The sequence below is a fragment of the Cyprinodon variegatus genome, unplaced genomic scaffold (genome assembly GCF_000732505.1).
Source record: "Cyprinodon variegatus isolate N-32 unplaced genomic scaffold, C_variegatus-1.0 Scaffold268, whole genome shotgun sequence".
Lineage (NCBI taxonomy): Eukaryota > Metazoa > Chordata > Actinopteri > Cyprinodontiformes > Cyprinodontidae > Cyprinodon > Cyprinodon variegatus.
In genome coordinates, this window is record NW_015150721.1 from 337,820 (window position 1) to 358,344 (window position 20,525).

The 20,525-nt window shown below is 37.8% G+C and overlaps 1 protein-coding gene across 4 annotated transcripts in view; it reads left to right on the forward strand.

Annotated features, from left to right (window-relative positions):
- The window catches only part of sipa1 (signal-induced proliferation-associated 1), a 66,658-nt gene that overhangs the window by 19,470 nt on the left and 26,663 nt on the right, over positions 1-20,525 (forward strand). For 3 of the 4 annotated variants that reach the window (XM_015382864.1, XM_015382867.1, XM_015382866.1), the window contains exons 2-6: positions 11,358-12,951; positions 16,622-16,746; positions 16,834-17,022; positions 19,560-19,734; positions 19,995-20,098. In XM_015382864.1, coding sequence (XP_015238350.1) covers positions 11,835-12,951; positions 16,622-16,746; positions 16,834-17,022; positions 19,560-19,734; positions 19,995-20,098 — 1,710 coding nt within the window. In that variant the 5' untranslated portion in view covers positions 11,358-11,834. Of the gene's footprint in view, positions 1-7,076; positions 7,211-11,357; positions 12,952-16,621; positions 16,747-16,833; positions 17,023-19,559; positions 19,735-19,994; positions 20,099-20,525 lie in introns of those variants that run through there. The other variant, XM_015382865.1, reaches the window with a different exon arrangement.

Genomic DNA, 20,525 nt, shown 5'->3' on the forward strand with positions numbered 1-20,525 from the left:
TTGTAAAAGAGAGTGATCAAATGTGCAGCTCACTGGCGTCTTCTCTGCGTGGACAGTGGTTAACAGTTTCAGCGGCATGTACTTTTATTAGAAACTGACTCAACTCCGACATCACCATGATGTCAGCTATGCGTACTCGTAGCCTGCAGCTGTATTCAGAGGAAATAGATATCTGCAGATCATGCACAGGCCCCCTTTTAGTGTTTAGAATTCATTTATGAGATCCATTCTGAAGAAGTGTTTTTCACATTGCATCTGATATGATGTTTTGTTCAGAAATGATTTTTTTCTTTGCCAGTGTTACAAAGATATTTTTTACTGACTATTTATATATATATATATATATATATATATAATTTTTTATTAACCAGAAAGTTGACCCTTATCCTTGCTGAGCCTTAAAACAGGTCAGTTACCAGGAAATATGGGTGTAGATGTGATGAGAACAGGCTGCATTTGAAAAATGAAACGTCCATTATTTATTCCATTTAACCTTGACAGGTTTTTCTCTTTCATTAGTAAGAAACGCATATACTTGTGCCATATTTGCCTTTGCACAAATATAGGTACAACAGGCACCCATTATTAAAGTTTATAACATTTCTTTCTCTGGTTTTTGAAAGGATGAGCCTGGGTGATTTACTGTGTGAAGAGGAACCATTTTAAGCTGATATTTCAGAGATTTTTATTAATACATGCAGAAGTAAAAACAGTAACATTACCTAGTCTATACAGCCATTAAACATGAGCAGATATAAACGGGTAGTGACAAAACCTTTCAGTTCCTCTTTGCTTTGTACTTCTGCGTCAGGTATGTCACATACTTCTCTACAGCTGGCATGTTACTTGCTCTGTTTGTCATGTTAAAGGCTGTTCTGAAGTAATGAAGATTAGATTAAAGGCACTACGCTTGACTGAAGGTGAGCGAATAAATGCCTAGCTTGTAAATATGAAATGCATGAATAAACCTCTGCAGAGAAAGTAATTTCTTTTCCAAGATGTCAGAAGAGCAGCTGATGAAAATAACTGGGCTCTCTTTTATTTTCAGATAGTTCTTAGATCATTTAGATAAAATAATGATAAGGGTATAGGTGTATTCAAAATGTATTTATTTTGTCCTTTTTTATGTTTATTTAGAGGGAAGTATTTAATTAACACATCCAGAAGTGTGGTGCTTTTCATTACCTCTGCAGATATGCCGTTTCTCTGCAGCTGTTTTTGGAGCCCTGATCCTTCAGACTCAAGGCTTATTAACAGCCTTCTGCTGAACTCGACGCCCCGCTGAGGAAGTTATCCAGCCATTTAATTCTGCTGTGTTTGATCAGGGACGCATCTAAAATGTGCAGGAAAAGACCAGAGAATCACTTCCCGATAGCCCCTTGGTTCACTTCACTTCACCAGCTTCTAGGTTGTTTTAAAAACTAAAACTTTAGAGTAACACAATGGGAATCCGACCCTGTAAAAAAACAGTAAAATAAAAACAATAATTTGAGAGGATGTTTAAATTCCTTTCCAGAGATTTACATCTTCAACAATGATTTTAAAAGGTTTATTTTTACCATGGTTCACACTGTTGAACTTATGTAGGTGGAGTTAGTCATCAGAAGTCCTAAACCTTTTATTTTACCAAAATATTTCACCCACCAGCTTAAAACACAGTACAGCTTATTTAAGGTATTTATTGTAAGCCCTACTCTATGCCTATATACCTATTTTTTATGCAATTAGTTTTTTCACAAAGAGAAATGGTCATAAAAGGCTAAAATCTAATGCAATTGTTAAACTTTACACTTTGCTGTTTTTCCAGTTATTTTGGTTCTGATCCCTGTGTGGGCCAGCTGAGTTTTAAATTACATTAGACCAGACTTTTAACCCTAATCAAATCAAATAACTCAATGCAATGTCCGGTTGCAAAATATGCTTTACTTTAAAGAAAATCTAACATCTCACTTAAGTATTAGCTTAATAATATATATTAAATATCTTTTTTCAAGTTGATAATCAGCAGACTGTCTAAAAAGGGTAATTTTATTTAGGTTGACAAACAGCTGTGTTCCTTATAGAAAACATTTTTTCTTATATTTGAATCCATGTTTCTTGCAAGGTTCCCAACTCTCGAGTAAAACCATGAGGAGGAAACCACATTTTGATCTCTTTGTGGAGGATATAAAACTTTAAAGACTTAGGACTTTTAATGATGTGGACAGACTATAACTCTATTACTCACATTTTTCTTTCTTCTATCTTCCTCTGTTGTTTTTCCTTTTTGTGTCTCTTTCTTCTGTTCTTAAATTAATTATTTGTGCGTCAAAAATTTTGCATCTTTTTTTATTCTGAATGGAGCAGTGTGTACGATTTTCACATCCAGTTATCAATATTTAGAGACTGAAGGGATTGATTCACGGTTGCCACGGTTGAACCACCCTTACCCGGAGAGGGTCGGATGTGTTGAATTTATTTATAGATTATGGTGGAAAATAAGTATTTGGTCAACCACAACCCAGCAAGCTTCCTGGCTCTTACAGACCTGTAAACTCTTCTGTCCTCAACTTGTTACCTGTATTATTGGCACCTGTATAAAAGACACCTGTCCACAGCCTCAAACAGTCACACTCCAAACTCAACCATGGCCAAGACCAAAGAGCTATCAAAGGACACCAGGAAGAAAATTGTAGACCTGCTCCAGGCTAGGCAGAGTGAATCTACAATAGGCAAGCAGCTTGGTGTGAAAAAAAATCAACTGTGGGAGCAATTGACATACAAGACCACTGATAATCTCTCTCGATCTGGGACTCGTCCCATAGGGTCAAAATGACCATGAGAACGGTGAGCAAACATCCAAGAACTACACGGAGGGACCTGATGAATGACCTGCAGAGAGCTGGGGACAAAGTAACAGAGGCTACCATGAGTAACGCACTACACCGAGAATGACTCAAATCCTGCAGTGCCAGACGTGTCCCCCTGCTCAAGCCAGTACTTGTCCAGGTCCACCTGAAGTTTGCCAGAGAATATCATGTGGTCAAATAAAACCAAAATAGAACTTTTTGGTAAACACCCAACTGTTTGCAGAAAGAAGAATGCAGAGTTGCGCCCCAAGAACATACATACTGTGAAGCATGGGGGAGGAAAGATCATGCTTTGGGGCTGTTTTTCTGCAAAGGGGACAGGAAAACTCATCCGTGTTGAGGGAAGAATCAACTGGGCCATGTATTGTGAGATTTTAAAGCAAAGTGAGAGCCTCGAAGATGAAACATGGCTGGATCTTCCAGCAACGAAGGAGTGGCTCCGTAAAAAAGCATTTCAAGGTCCTTGAGTGGCCTAGCCAGTCTCCAGATGATTGCTGTTTTATTGAATTGAACAGGATCATAATGAAGCTTTGTTAGAGCAGAAACACTAAAACAAATGTTGCTTCAGACAGACTGCAGTAGAAACAAACACAACCAAACTCTGGAGGGCAAAGGTGTTCAAGCTCTGCTTTTGGTTGGAGTCTTTATTGAATTTATATTTTGGGGTTGGAGTAACATGAAGGCAAGAAGAAAAAAATAACTTCTGGAGAAAATGTATTTCCATATTTAGACCTGAGTGCTTTGAAATGAGCAGAACGGTGGTATAAATCGTGTGAGTCTGCAGTGGTAATGCTGTTTGAGAACCTCTGAAACCTGATAAACATGAGTGCGTTCTTACTGTCAGGAGCCTTTGCACCCTTTAGATGGAGAATAGAGGCTGCGCTGTGTGAGAAACAGGATGAGAAACACCTGGATCAGTTAAAAGATCACAGATAATATCTTTAGTGTCTTGAAAATGATCATGATTTCATGACTGGTTTAGGGTAAAGTTTCAACATGAATGTTTTGGATTTAGATTTTTAAATTAGATTATAAATATTTAGACCCGAAGGCTTTTTATGTCTTTTATGTTGAGTCATAATTTTAAAACTAACATGAAAGCAAATGATTAAACTAGGACTGAAACAATTAATCGGATAAATCATGATTAATCGATTATTGAAATAGTCGTCAACTAATATAGTAATCGACTAGACTCAAATACAAGCCTTTAGCCGACAGAGCAACCCATTTAGAAAGTAATTATATCAAAATTATAGAATTCTATAAAAATTTTGTATTTAAGATTAAAAAGTTTTTGTTTTTCAATATGCTCTATCCAGAACTCCACAAGTGTTCGACACAATAATAAATAATCGACAGGTAGATCATTTGCAAAGTAATTGTTAGTTGCAGCCCTGGATTAAAGCTATTTTGTAATTTATAGGTTCTGATTAATTCATTCAGTATCTTGATATACTGTATATACCTTGATATACTGTATATATATTGTTTATTCTTAATGCACCTTTTTCCTCCTTGTTTGCACCTTCTTTAATTACTATGCCAATATGTGACCAGTGAATTTCTCTGCTGTGAACAGAGATCAGTAAAGCTCATCTAATCTAATCTAATCATGCTTGCATGGGATGCTATATTGGGTATCGATAAAAAAGAGTGAAGGCTAATGCGTTTAGCTCTTTTTAAAGTGTTATTTAAAATCGCACATCATCCTGAACAAACCAACAAATATTAAAGGGGCATTGTTCAAGAATTGATGTGTAGTGGTAAAACTAAACGCGAGGGCATCACTGCCTCAAACACGGCAGCCACCATGTGTCAAAAAGCCTCGACAAAGCAAATTTAAGTGTGTCCTCCAAAGTGAGGTGAAGTCTCTATACGCTGGCATTTACTGTGACAAAAAGGCAGGGTTCATCGTGGCTTTGAAAGCTACTAAACCTACATGAACCTACAATTATGTACCAATTAGATTGGCATATGTTTGCAGGATCAACTGTTATGCTCTCTATGCTAAGGTGCAACACTGTCTAATTGAACTGAATGGTAAAAGTTAGCTTTACGCAATTTTAGGCAGTACAGTTCATTTACATGTGAACTAGAAACATGGTAACACCAGGGTCCCGTTTGAAATCATTCTTCTTCTTTAGCTTCTTCCACCTGGAGAAGGCTTGCCAGATGTTTATCCTCGTTGTAAATGTCTCGGACGGTTTTTATTGTCTTTAGGTTCCCTTTTTACTTTCTTGGGGCTGGTGAAACAGTTTCTTGTGCTGCTGCAGATGCATGGTCCCTCAGATTTTCAGTTGTTTGGTTGCGCCACCTCTCAGTCACACTGAGCTGCCAGCAAGGGGAAATTTTATTCTGCTTTCTGTACTTCTAAGATGGCAGACTGTCATGGCACTTTGCAAACTAGTGACCAGCCTTACTGTATATATAAACAAATATAAAATATTTGCTTACAAAAAAAAATCAGTGGAGGTAATAATACACCACAAATAATACACATTGATTTCAGGCAGTGGAAAAGAGAGATTACACAACATCACTTTGAACACTGAGGTAGTGGCATCATGTTGTGGGTGTTTTCCCTTTTATGGATACAGCCAGTGGTCTGGGTTAATGACAACAGCATTGAGATAAAATAAGGGCAGTTAGGAAAGGATTTGATAATAGGGTTGGATGTGGGCTCACCTTCTAGGGGGGAAAGGGACCATGAATATACCTTACTGCACCACAGATTGGTACTGGAGTTGCTTTACCATGCTGACTCAAGTGTGCGAATGCAGCTTTCCACTCAGGGTGTAAATAATGCAGAGGTCCAACACTATCTTCTTAGAAGAGAAGAAGTGACAGTTTTCTTCTTTTTTGTCTTCAGTGTTATCTGTTTCTTTATGGGGACTGAGTGATAAAACTGCTGCTCTGCCGACTTAGTTCTTAATGAAAAAGCAAGCGTTAGTTGTTTTTTTTTTTTGCTGATCTCAGCCTAAGTTTTCTTTTAATTGTCACAAAAATCAGGGCTACATAGTGACCTTGGGTTGGGTGACAGATGGACAGAAGGGCTCCACAGTCAAGCAAAGACGGTAGCAGGGACAGATGCAGCTGAGAAGTGCTGATCATTTGGTGACGGTGAATATTTTAGATTTAGGGCTATTAGAGTAAAGGTGGTTTAAAACTGGAGTTGTCAAATATAGTCCTTTGACAGATACCAATTAAAGCAACCATTACAAAAAAAATTTAAAAAAGCAGCTCTTTGCGCAGAGAATAGGTTAATTTTCTTCTTTTGCTCACTGTGTTGTTTTAAATTAACATAAAAACTACAAACTTGGTTCAGTTTTGTTCATAAATTAGAATTTAAACAGGATAATAAAGATTCAACTGAGCAGAAGTCCTGCATGAGTAGCTGAGTACTTTTAGAGCTTTGGTATTTTACATGAACATTTTAAATCTAATGAGGGAGGAATGGATGGGGGATGTCTTGTGTTTCAGAACCTGATCCATCATCTACAATGTTTTTTCTAGCTCTCTGTCTTCATCCATGTCTCTATCAGGGTTTTTATCCATAAAGAAACTTTGCTCCAACCTGACAGATTATCTTAATGGTCTTTGTTTTGTTCTTTTTTTTCATCTCTCTGTTTTGTTGCACCTCTTACGTCACATCTTCGAAATAAGTAACCAGCAAGTTCATCAGAATGGAGAAGAAAGCAAAGCTGTATTCAAATCTAATGAGTGAAACTAAAAAGTCCTCAAATTAGAACAGATCTGTAGAAAATGTACTACAGAAATATAGTAAACTATTGGTACCTAGTTACTGACACAATAAATGGTCTCCAAATATTTCAGATTTTTATTTATGAAAAATGTTGAAACCCAGATAACTTTTACCTTTCACCTCACACTCGTACTCTAGTTTGTGTTGCTCTATGGCAGAAATCCTGGTGTGTGTGTGTGTGTGTGTTGCACTTTTTTGTGAGGACGTACTTTTACTTAAACACTCTAAAGGGGCTTTCCTTGTTTTTTTAAAACAAGAAAAATGTTCTTTAAATTCCCAAACAGAAGCTAGAAACTAATTTAAGAAGATATCTCCCTGATGTCCTGTCAGCTCACAGCAGTGGCGTTGGGTGCTTGTGCATGTCTTGGTTTTTGCTGGTAGCTCCTCTGCACCACTGCACCTGCTCTATACGGCTGCAAGCGAGAGGAAGATGCATGTGAAAAAAGCCAGACAGGAAGAAGCCTCGTACCTTAGTGACAGCGACAAAAGTTTCAGCTCGAGCTGATTGACGTAAGTTTGGTTGAAGGCAGAGCACAAGTGAAAAATAATGACAGAAGCAGGCTACTCTCTACCGAACGCACGGTCCGTTTTTAGGGTAAGTTGATATTAAAATAAGGACTTTTGTTACCCGTGTTTAAAGAAATAAATAAAGGGGAAGCTCACTGCTACGTGATTGGTGCTGCAATTCGATTGGTTTTAAAATCACTCTTTTAAAAGTATGAAAATCTACACAGATCTGAATCAGTGTTTTGTGCTCTTTGAGAATTTACTAGAGGGAATAAACAGGAGCCGTGTTTGTTTGTTTGTGTGCGAGCGTTTGTGTTGAAACGAGGCAGCTTGCGCTTATTTTTCTCATGTCCTGGCACACTGTCAGTGAGCCAGGAAGGGCCCCCTCCCCTGTTTTAATAAGGTCTATTGTGAGCATGTGCTGAGCTTTAAGTTGGAACTATTTAGGGAACGGAAAGTGACTAAAGGAAAGAATAATAATGAGAAAACAGAGGAACAGAGTAGTGCGCCACAATAAAACACATGTCATGGCTGCCTTCTGGGTTATTGTTGCATTCAATGCTTTAAAAAAGGCTTCCTAGGAACAAATATTGAGTTCTATGTAAACTTTCTTATAAAGGTATTCATACCTCTTAACTTTTCCCTATTTTGTCATGAATAGTTTCTTGTATTATAAGAGGTTTTATGTGATAGACCAAAACAAAGTAACACATAAATATAAAAAGGAAGGAAAATTGAAAATTTGTTTTCAAAGGTTTTTTTAAATAAAAATTTTAAAGTGTGTCATACGTTTTCAGTCCACTCTACTTTTGTACCCCCAAAGTCAATTTATCTTTAGTCCAGCTTAAAAAACATTGCATGCATAATAAAACCTGCAAACTGGATGGCATGAGCAAAACTGATCTATAAAGTAGGTGCAAATTGAATGTGTGTCTTGCAATGATCAAAACAGTGGGTGCAAACTTTTTAGTGCGTGTGAGCATGCAGAACATGTGCTGATCACCAAAAGCACACTAGTTTATCAGAGGAGGAGCAAATGTGAAATGTCATTTATCAAACCTGAAACAGTCAGCTTTTTTCCAAGTGTCATGATTGATACCTATTCTTATAACCTTACTTGTATTCATTTCATTTTACTTTTGTTTGAATTTGATTTATTTCAAGAAACAAATATTTATTTAGAGTGCAATTTTTTCAGTCAATAGTTGGAGCAAATATGCTCAAAAGAATGAGGAAGGTGCTTCTATTAAGTCAATATTCTGGGAAAATTAATAAAAAACACTCTATAGTTTTTTTTGTTACATTTGTTTGCGATTAGTTAGTACATTTTGTTTGTTAATCTAATGCATCCCGAACTGATTAAAGTCTGTGATTAAATGACGAAAAGGAGTTCAAAAGGTGTGAAAACTATTGAAAAGCCAATCTTACACTGCAAAAACTTTTAAAACAAGTGTATTTACCCTCAATTTGAGTATACCATCTGCCAGTTACATGAGTGTTTTTGCCCTTAATCCAAGATTTTTTATATATTTTTTAAACCCAAATATCTAATCCTACTGTCAAATATCATGCTCAATACATCATGGCCACGGGAAGTGGGGGTGCTGGGGGGGCTGCTGCACCCCCTAGTTTCCAGGGGGAGAAAAAATACTTTGCACAATTTAAAAATTTCTTATGAATATTGTGGGACATTATTTTTGATGTTTGATTTTACTTTTATGTGTATTTGGATTTTAATTGCATTATTTTGAGGCCTAATCAACACAAGTTTACGGAAGTAAGGTTGTCATGGCAACGTCAAGCAAGCTAGAGCATGATATCCCGCTCGCGGCAGCAGACTAGTAAATTTACATAGTCTAATGACAGAAACGAGAAGGACATACGGCACAGAATTACATTTATCTCCACGACCTCAGAGCGCACCTGAACATGTGGACACCTGTAAACAGGGCACCCTGCCTGTAGCTCAAAGTAACACCGAAATCTCTCAATCCTCCATAACGGCTCCATTCCAGACCGCCTGCACAAAGCAAAGCCTTACAGCCTCTGCTGTTTCTCCCATCTTGCTCCACTCCGTCTTCCTTGGAGCTTGAGGAGAGCATGCGTGATATTATTGTTAAATTCATAGGAGCAGAACATGAAAAAATGAACGCTTAATTTAATATAACATATAAAAAATATTTCCGATCGGCATCCAGCATATGTGAAGTTTCTGCCCAAATATTTTACTTTTGTTGTGGATTTCTGAAACAGGGATAACTAGGATCATATAAAATTGGTTTGTATGAACTACATTTGTTCTCTTCGTCCGAACTCAGCATCCCTTAAAGAAAAAGTCCGGTCAAATTCAGAATTCAAACTTGAAAAATACTATACTGTAGTGTAATACAATACAATGAAAGTATTACATACTTTTCAATAAATGACAAGTGTTTTTAAGAGTAATTTCATTTGAATGGGCTTTAACCAGAGACATCCATGTTTGTCAAAGAACACTACTGCCACCTACCGGTTTGTGACATTATTGTGCGGTATCGGCTGTTGAGCAAGTCCCAATGCTGTGCTGGTGTTTGTCACAACGCGCTATTATCCATGATGGCGATGACCAGTGCACTATGCAAAGCAGAGAGTAACAGATAAATGACGTATTTTCTCTCTGGCCAGAAGTTCGATGGCAAGTCCTCGCCCCTCAAGTTGACAATCCAATGATGAACCTGTAGTGGACCAGGAATTGGAAAGATGAAATAACTCACTTTAATAATGTTTTTTTTTACTTTTACCCGATATATTGCAACATCCAGCTGCCATGCATGTGGGCATTGTCTGTTTAACTATAGCTCTTTTGAATTTAGCTATAGTTATTTACCTCTAGTTATATAGCTTTAGTTATATAGCTTTAGTTATTTAGCTATAGTTATTTAGCTATAGTTATTTAGCTATAGTTATATAGCTTTAGTTATTTAGCTTTAGTTGTATAGCTATAGTTATTTAGCTATAGTTATTTAGCTATAGTTATATAGCTATAGTTATATAGCTATAGTTATATAGCTATAGTTATATAGCTATAGTTATTTAGCGATAGTTATTTGAGATTTGGAGAGAATTTATGAAGTTTTCTCGAAATCTAAAATAATTGTTGTCAATTGCAGATGTGTTGAGTACTTCCCATTGATTTTGCTTGTAAAGCGTGGAGAATGGAGCTCGGCTTACCGCACTGCAACGTCACGGTCAGAAGATGTCAGGAGTGAGGTGTTACTGTATTTGGGCAGAAACGGAAGGGTCCCGGACTCAGTGATTGCGATAAAAAAAATTATTATTCCTTTTTTTTTTTTTACTGATTAACGCTAAATTCATTGAATCACCACGAGTGTACTAGTTTTAGGTGTAATTATTGACCCACTGGTTATTCCTTGCTGACCGGACTTTTCCTTTAATCCATACCTGTGATAACAAGTTTCTTTAGAAGTTGTCAGATGCGCACTTGGAAGTTTTGAATCGATTTGAATAAACTTTTAAGCCTCTCAGTATAAAATAAATATTTTGATTGAGATGAGAAATCTACTTTCTGGTATGTTGAAGAACCCATAGTTTGCATCCAGTGATTTAAATATACTTTTATATCTATTTGTGCAGTTTGAACATAGTATGTTAGTGTTATTTTGATCTTGTGTTTTCTGTGTAATGGAGAACTGTTCGATAATGTTTAAATAGTATAATAATATAATTATTTCCTTGTGGTTTGCGTAAAAGGATCTTGGAGCTTATAGAGTCACGTGTGACATAAACAAAGTGACTCAGGTTCAGGCCAGCTGACCAAATCTATGTTGTTATAGTGTTATTGTGAAGTTTAATTAATATTGCATATATTCACTTTGAGAACTGATGAGTAATGAGAGTATTAAAGTTTTGAGAACTGATGATGTCTGTGTGTTACAGATACTGGTTGCGTGCATTGAAGTGTATATGACGATAAAGTAGTGAATTTCAGTCTATTTACTTATTTATTTTTATTGTATTTTAAATAGGCCTATAGGCTCAGAGGTATTTGTCCCAAAAAAAAAAAAAAAATCACATTGTTCAAAAGTACTTCCAGCGGCTGTGCAATACATGGAAAAATGCTCTTATTTGAAGAAAAATTACTTTATAAATGTGGCACTCTAGTAATACAACAATTTAATGATAAATATGGGTACAAGGTTTAAAAAGATATTTCTTTCTTGTGTTCATTACCACAGGTGGTCTACAGATGACGGCTGCAGGCACTGGCCAGCGCACAGCAATGGATGCCATGTTTGACACTTTGATACAGACAGCGCCTCTTTAACCCAGAGGGCAAAGAGACCGGCTCCAGTGATGATCCCTGTATGTTTAACTCAACCTAAATACACATCTGCACACGTGGATGGACCCCTCCAGCAACCAACAGTGTGGATTCCCTTCCTTCTTCATCATTCCCTCTCAAGAACTCAGTGACAAAGTGTGGCGTCCCTCAGAGACACCTGTGAGAGCCCAGAAGTCAAGAAGCTTCCTCCAACTTAAGTGGTGTGAATGAGAAAATAATAGTTGCTTTCACTTAGCTGGATTTTCCATTTTCATACTCAGCATCCCAGTTTCACACCAGCACCTCTGACACCAGAAAAAAAAATTAACTGTCTGCAGCAGAAAGCTCCGGGGAGAAGATTGTTAGATTAGGTTTACATTTCTCAGGCACCATGCAGTCAGACGACCTTTTCATTCGCAAGTTCCGCCGTCAGAACATGCGCCCCCCCCTCGCCACCGTCAATTTTGACCCCAAGCGGGAAGCGGGAGTGGTGGAGTGGCCCCCCAGGAGGCCCGGCGACGGCGCCGATGCAGATTGCAGCCTCACTCCGAGCCGCGTGGGGTTAAATCTGCGATCGGTGGGGCGGGGCCCGATCATGCAAAGAAGCAACAGCGATGTAACCCTGGGGGACTTGGACTCCTCTGGGAAAACAGGAGGGAAAGTAATCCGAGCAGTTGGTGAGAAAGTGGGTACGGGGCCTCAGGGAGACTCAGGGATGCATCTGCATAGGGAGTACGGCAGCCTGTCGTCACTGGAGAGACAATCTCAAGCCCAGGAGCCGGGTGGAGAGAACCAGGGGCCCCTGAGTCCGAGTGCTCTCCGATTTAAAGACCCTTTTCTGCTTTTAGGATTGGAGGGAAACCCTCCAGAGCCTGATGGGTTCTTCAGAGACCTTCCCAGGCCTATTGGAGACTCCCCAAAACCTGCCAAGCCGCCAAAGCCCGAAGGTCTTAATAAAAAGTCGAAACCTTTGCCTCCTCAAATCTCTCAACCTGGTCCGTACGAGCAGCTCGGAGGTGGAGCGTGGGTGAGGAACTTTGCCCACTACGACGTTCAGAGCATCCTGTTCGACCTCACAGAGGTGGCCACAAACAGAGACAGCATCGGACGGAAGAAGAACATCACCTCAGGGGCTTCGGCCGCCTCCCAGCTCCGCCCCCTCGCCCAGTCCACACCCGCCTCACCAGCACAGGGAGGGGGAGGCAGCGGAGGAAACACGGATGACCAGGAGCAGTCGCTGCTGCTAGATGAAGGTGATGGCAACGATAATGAGCTGCTCCTAAGCTGTCCACACTTCCGTAATGAGACGGGAGGCGAGGAGCAGGTGGGCTTGGGCCGATCGCCTGGCAGGAGGGAGCTCTGGTCAAGTCTGCGGACCCCTAATGATGCAGTGTCTGTCTTGGAGGAGCCCAGGGAGAGCAATATCCAGCTGCAGGGGAAGAGCAACTTCTTCATTGAGCATGCAGATCTGGGAGCGCATTACTATCGCAAATACTTCTACCTGAAAGGTATGTGAGACACTGCAGAGTTTATGGGGGAGAGATTTAAGTGTGATTTAAGTGTGACTAGTCTGTACCAGTGTATGGTTTATATTAAGGACGTCCGTGGGTTAGAAGAAAAACGTTTTCAGGTCTGAGAAAAAAGGTGTCAAGTCTTAATAATCTTATCAGGTCGTAGGTCACAGGAAAACAGCAGTATTCTTTTTTAGTTCAATATTAACACACTGAGCAGATATTTGAATTGAAGCTACATTCTTGACAAAAACTTAAATCTTAAAGGTTTGTTTCGGTCACAGAAAGCATCACTTTTCCTTTTTTGACTTCATTTTTATTTCACAAAGGGAAATACAAAATTATACAAACTAAGAGTAGACCTCAAATCTTACAGGTTTTCTATGGTGCAACACTCACTACCTCCTAAGACAAAACAAAAACAAACATGCAATCAAACACAAAAATAAGAATAAAATAGAAAACAAGTAACTGTATATCTATGCACTAAATGCAACAGGCAGCAACTTCAACATAATATAGCATATTATAAAATAAAGAGATCCACATGCAATGTACACATTCAGACTCTCCAAGCCATGAAGTAAAGGCATCCAGAGATCAAACGATGAGCACAGTTATATTTATCCCAGGTTAGCTTTTCCAGAGGTAAAAATTAGGCCAATTGCTCCAAGAAAATCCTTAATAGTTGGAGTTGAATCATTCTTCCACAATAAATGAATGCATTTTTTTTTCTTTTTTAATAAGTCATTAAAATCAGTTACCTATATTTTGTTGTTCAACTGTGTTCTATGTGTGTCATTAAACCGCTGCTTGTTTTGAGGGTTTTGTGTATCCAAAACTGGTTGTGTAAAACAAAAATCGATCTCCAATAGCTTTTTAAAAGATTGTAATTCCAAAACATATGAACTGAAGAGGATTAGGGCCACTGAAAAAATAAAAAAAGTGAACTAATTATATTATTATTATTTCAGTTTAATATGGGAAAAAGTCAGAATTCTGATTTTAATCTCAGAATTCTAAAGTTTTCTCAGAATTCTGACTTTATTCTCAGAATTCTGACTTTATTCTCAGAATTCTGACTTTATTCTCAGAATTCTGACTTTATTCTCAGAATTCTGACTTTATTCTCAGAATTCTGAGTTTAATCTTGAATTTTGGATCTTAATGAAGATGGGCACCATGAAGGAAGAAATGTGGGTCACTCGGTCACTTCTAAGTACAAGTAGAGCATGTCATTATGGACTCATAAAAAATACCAGAGTGATAGTATGAAAAATCTTAAAATAAAAAACAAAAGTCATCTTCATTTCTTTTTGCATAACGATCTCAATCATTTAGCTGAATCAACCCAGACTAACCTCAAGAAAGACAAATCAACCTTCTTTCATGGTCATCTATATCTATACGTCTATATCCAGGATTCAGGAGAACCTTTAGAGATTGTGTAAAGAGGAATACCCTAAGATATTCATAACCTTCTGCTCCAACCATTTGAAACATTAATGGGAAAAAACAAGGTATATACCATTGATAATAGAGAGTTGTCCAGACTAAGGAACCATAACAGCAAAAGTACCAATAATTATGCAAAAATAGTTATTCCTTACTAAAAGAAATCTTCCACAAAGGATTACATTTACCCTCAATAAAGGTTTAAGATTTCAGAACATTGTGGTGGAACATTATGATACTCCTTTTTTTCCCCAAGTAAGATGCAAGAGTGACACATGGTTTAAAATAAGTAACAGGAGTAAGTCTTTTAGATTTAAAGGTCTCCATCCCATTACCGTAAAGTATATGGGCACAACACTACTGTTAGTTATTATAATTATTCTCAGTTTAAAGGGGCATAGTCACATTACATGGTTATACAACAGAAAAAAGTCCCAAAAAAATTTGATAATGATAGAATAAGGTTATATATAGTAAACGTCCGTCCTGGTAGATTTTAGACCCTTTTTGAGCCTAAGTGGAATTCCAGCACTGGGCGCAATGAGCAGACATAAACAGACATGCGCCCTCTGCTGGCAGCACCACAAAACTATCAGGAACTCAGATGCCTGCAGTGGATGCAGCTACATAATCCTATGATTTCTTACAGCTCTGTGTGGTCAAAGAGTGACTGATGTTAATTAGATAAACTGATCAACATGAACTCTACATTCTAGTTAATCTTCCTCAGAGCTTCTTATCAGAACATTTAGGGGAAAAAAAGTCCTGTTTCTAACAAACACAAACAGTGACACAGCCTGAAGGTAAGAAATATTTTAATAAAAATAAAATAACGTCATGGACCGAAACTTTTTCATTGGAATGATCACAAATAAAAAGCATAAACAGGTTATTTCCTCGGCATTATTGAGCTTCTTCTGGATTCTAGTGGCTGTGACTGAAAATTGTTCCCTTCTTCTCTCTGTTTATTTCCATCAATCTACTTACAGTATAATGTTGTTTGTACTTAGACTGTAGGGACTAAGAAAAGCATTGCTATTACCAGTATCAGTATTAATAAGGACGTTTTCTCACATATCCATTAACTTTGGAGCACTTTTCGATTTTAATCCCTCTCAGAATCAAATGTTTCTTGAGTTTTTTCACATTGGATCTTGGACTTTGTTTATTTTTTTTACACATTGTAGCCATGCAACCATAGTGTGCTATTATTGAATAAATTTAAAACGTGTCATATAATGTGACTGTGCACCGATTCAGCCCTTGTTCATTTAGGTTAGGGTTCTACCAATCAGCAAGCACCATTCCTTTGAACTAACTAGCCTGGTTACATTTGATGGGTGAACAAAACTAGTACCATCTTCTTTGTTTTAATGTAAACCTTTTGGTTTAAATCATATTGCCGGATGGTATGAATAGAATGGAATGGAATGATATGGAATAGTAGAGTGGAGTAGAATAGAAAATAAAAGAATCAAATGGAATGTGGAATGAATAGAATAGAAAAGAATGGAATAGGATAGAGAAAAACTTAAAGAAAACTTTAATTATTCCAGAGGGCCAATTAAACAGGTTAAAAGCAACCAAAACAACCAAATAGTTTAAAAACCTGAAATGAGAGGACAACAGATCTGGCAACAACATTGTGATGACTATGATGATGCACATAGAACTGCTTTAGTAGTGTGCATTATAAATTTAGAGTGATTTTGGTATTAACTTTTGAGATAAATGGTGCATGTTTTCTTTACCATCCTTTCATTGTTGATGGATAATCTTTTCCTCCTCGGTGCATTATGGATAAAGCACTTTGATGTCACGGATGTTGATTCATTGTGCACTCACTCTCCCTCAGGCCCTGCTTAAATTAGCCTCTGTGTTTAAATATTTAGCTTTTATTCAATAAGATATGGGGGATAGTTCCTTCTGTTGGTTTGTGAAAGTTTTCAATGTGGATGTCTGGAATAAAAAGAAAAGTATTTTTTTTAAGTCCATCATGAATTTTTTATGCCTTTAGTCTTAGTAATTTTATTTGTTCTGTGTTTACATGCTGCAGCTTTTCTACCTGTGTGATTTAGCATTTAACTGGTTTTGGATTAATCTGTTCTGTTACTGTATCATCAAGATTTTTGAGGGGTTTTTTTTCTTTGAAGAGGGATGTTTCAATTTCCCTTAATGCACCAGTATTTATGTAACTGGATTTTCCTAACAGAACACCAGAACTTCTTTGGGATTGACGATCGCCTCGGCCCAGTGGCTATCAGCTTCCGCCGAGATGAGAAAGAGGGATCCAGTGGGGCTCAGTACAATTACAGAATCATCTTCCGTACCACAGAGGTAAACCTTGACATTTATTGCCATCCCGTCACAAACTTTCTTCAGATCAAAGGTTTGTGAAGCTAATTAGCTGGATTTACCACTCAGATGAAGACACTGAGAGGCTCTATCCTGGAAGAGTCTGTTCCCTCTGCAGCTCGTCACACAACCCCAAGGGGCCTGTCCCCCAAGAGGCTGCTGGAGTTCATCATGCCTGAGCTCAACCTGCACTGCCTCCGCTTGGCTTCCAACTCCCCAAAGGTCCGGGACACGCTGCTCAAGCTGGACGAACAGGGGGTGAGTAACGCCACAGCTGGGATACCAGACGCTGCTACAAGGGACTCTGACAGGGTAGCCTGAGGTGCAGTGATTAAACCAGCATTACACTGCAAAAAATGAAACCTACAGAAGTCAGTTTTTTCCTGAAATAAGTGTATTCAACAGTGTCTGACACCGTTGTTTGAACAGTCAACTATCTTTTTATCAATCTGAGTAATGCACTGGTACCAGTAGCAGGGAAACATTGGCTTAGTTGGAAACTAACAACAGCATCATTGGTAAAGTGTTTTATAGACTTAAAAGCCTCACCCAAACATTTTTTGGTCTCTATAGCCAAACCAAACACCCGACCGACCTTCAAAAGAGGTTTATTGCCCAGTAGATGTGGAAAGCTATAAATTTAAAGTGGTGTGGACTGGAGAGGGCGGTTATTTTTACTCTAGGTCGGTGGTTAAGAAAACATGACTTCCTGTTGACAGGCCCTCAGCTGATCCAGAAATTTCTAGATCTTCAAAGTTTATCAGTCAGGACCTCCAGATAAATAGAGAGAAGGAGTAAGGACTAGGGTTTAGTGTTGCAGCTTTTAACAGGTGGCTGAGGGGTGCTGACTAAGGAATTAACATTAGACCTGAGATGCTGACGACACACATTTAACCAGCTAAACCCAGAGGGTTTTAGAAGTAGTTTCTGCCTAAAAAAGCAGATATATGGTCTTTGTACAAATTTTGGATGCCTGTGTAAAGCTAAAACGTTAAACCATTTTGTTTTCTAGTTTAAGAAATATGTCAGAATTTTAGAGGTAGGCAGAGTGTCAAAAAAATTGCCAAGAAGAAAACAGTATGGGGTAAAACAGGCTAATTAAACTCTGAGTAAATATTTTACTATTTACCATCATGTAAGTCACACAGACCATAATATAAAGTTATTTCCAAATTCATTTTGTTTTATAGACTTATCACTTAACACTTATCAACATAATGTTTTACATAAAGCATATAGAATGTGGTCATTTCTGACAGTAGATAAAGTATTTATGATGGAACAGGTTAAACTATTACAATAACAGTATGTCCTTTTTACTGTATATAACCGTTAGCTCCAATTTATAGCAGTCCAGAGATTATGGAAACTTTAAACGAACTAAGATTGTATCTGAAAGAGAATACTCATCACTAAAAAATTCCCATTTAAACAAGTCTTAGAATCTTAGATAAATGAAAATAGTCTTTTTGATATTGTTTGGAGATTGATTTACTAAGCAAGAGCAGATCCTGGCCTTTTAACAGAAGGCCAACTGGGAATTAAAAAGATAGAAGTAGACACAAAAAAACAAGCAGATATGCAAAAGGTAACTGTTAACTAGTTCCACAGGTGGATCCATCTAGGAAAGACACAACAAGGAGGAGCTCCAAGCCAATTCTCATGTCAAAGCATGAAAGAGAGCACAACAGATGAAGCTACTGTGACAGGAAAAGGCAGAAAGAACATAAAGTTATAAGCAGAGCTTAACTGCTGCATGGAAAAACAGAATTACAATGCACCAAAATGAGGAAAAGTTGTCCCTATGTCCTCCAGCAGCCCAAGCATATAGCAGCACAAATACAGAAAAATAGAACAGAAAAAAGTTTTCTATTAATTACAACAACAAATTTAACCAACCTCTCTAGATAATCCTATGCCTCACTTAGGAAAAAAAGCAAATCTTGCAGGTAAATACAGATCTTAACCGGCTTTTGAATGACTTAAGCAAACTACTAGAATCTATTCATAATGTACAGATTTTTCTTATTTCCTGCAGGAAACTCTGGTGCTTGATTAAATCGTACCATATGAGCAGCAGGTGATGATGTCATTTATGTGTATATCATGGAGCTACTTTGTTGTACTTGGTTACTCTTTGTTTAGTAAATGTCCACAGTGCAAAAACTGAGTAAATGTATTTGCTTTTAATTTGAGCAGGTAAATTAGATGAATTGCCAGTGGAATTAGTATTTTTGTCCTTAAAGCAAGATGATAGGATATTATGCCCCTGAAAAAAGATAATGGAGATGCTGGTGAAGGTTCTCAGTCATCCAGATCAGAGTCATTCATTCATTTATTTATTTATTTTTTTACTTTTTTGGAATGATAATGGAGATGTTTGTTTTTCCTCTTCTTTCAAATGTAGATCATCTCATTTTTCTAGCAAATTGCCTGACTTACTTGCTCAATATTAGGGAAAATACACACATAATAAAAAAAAAAAGATTATTTAAATATATATTTAAATATATGTAAATTCAAATAATTGGAATATTACCCTTTCTTAGCAATGATTTTAAAACATTTATAAATCTAAATTATTTGCAATATTTGCCACAAAAATAAAGTTTACGACAATTTATAATGAATAATAAGTTGTTCAGATCTTAGGATTCTTTTTTAAAAGCTACAGCTGTCAAAAATATTTATGATTTTGATTAAGTAAGAATCTTAAAAAAGACGTATGTATGTATTTTTCTAAACATTATTCACTAAAGTTGTTAAGAAATGTTAATTTCTCTCTTTCTGTGCAGCTGAACTTTCAGAGGAAGGTCGGAGTGATGTACTGCCGCGCCGGACAGAGCTCCGAGGAGGACATGTACAACAATGAGAGCTCTGGGCCGGCATTCGAGGAGTTTCTGGATCTACTTGGGGAGCGTGTGCGGCTGAAGGGCTGGGAGAAATACCGAGCTCAGCTGGACAACAAGAGTGAGCAACATTCACACCCGATCTATTAGCTGCATCTCACTTTGTCGCAGTGCCGGTATCCGAGGGACATCAGTGTCCCACTGAAAGCCTGCGATAACTCCTATCTCGCCATGTGTAATCTGACTAATGACTGAGTCACTGCTGTTTATCTCTGAGCTTTATTCCCTTCAGATTTCAGCCGGCGGTGACAGTTTGTGGTTTCATCTAGGAGAGGATGACTGACTCCTCTCTCCTGTCTTTTCCGTGTTTTTGCGATGCAGCTGACTCCACTGGAACACATTCCCTCTACACACGCTACCAGGACTATGAGATCATGTTTCACGTTTCCACCATGCTTCCCTATACAGCCAACAACACACAGCAGGTGAGACAGACCTCACTAATATTAGACATAAATATTATCCATCAATTACCGGTAATGTATTAAATGCAATGAAGAACTAACAAGATTCATCCAACATAAAGTGACATTATTTCAGTGTGTATTTCAGTTACTCTGGAGGATTGTGGTTTACTCTGAAAGAGGTCTATACATTTAGTTTCTTAGAAAATTATTCAGATTATTCAAGTATTTAAATTACAGAAATATCATATAATCATCAGCACCAATCATCAGCAACACCAGCGGTCCCCAACCTATTTTCACGGACCGGCCTTTAAAGTGTGGGGGTTAAATACGATCAAATAAAATGATACGACTGGCATAAAATCAAATACAAACAGCATAGAAATAAAACTAACCATTATGATGAATTAGTGGGAGCCCTGTGCTTGTTTCTCCAAAACAAGCT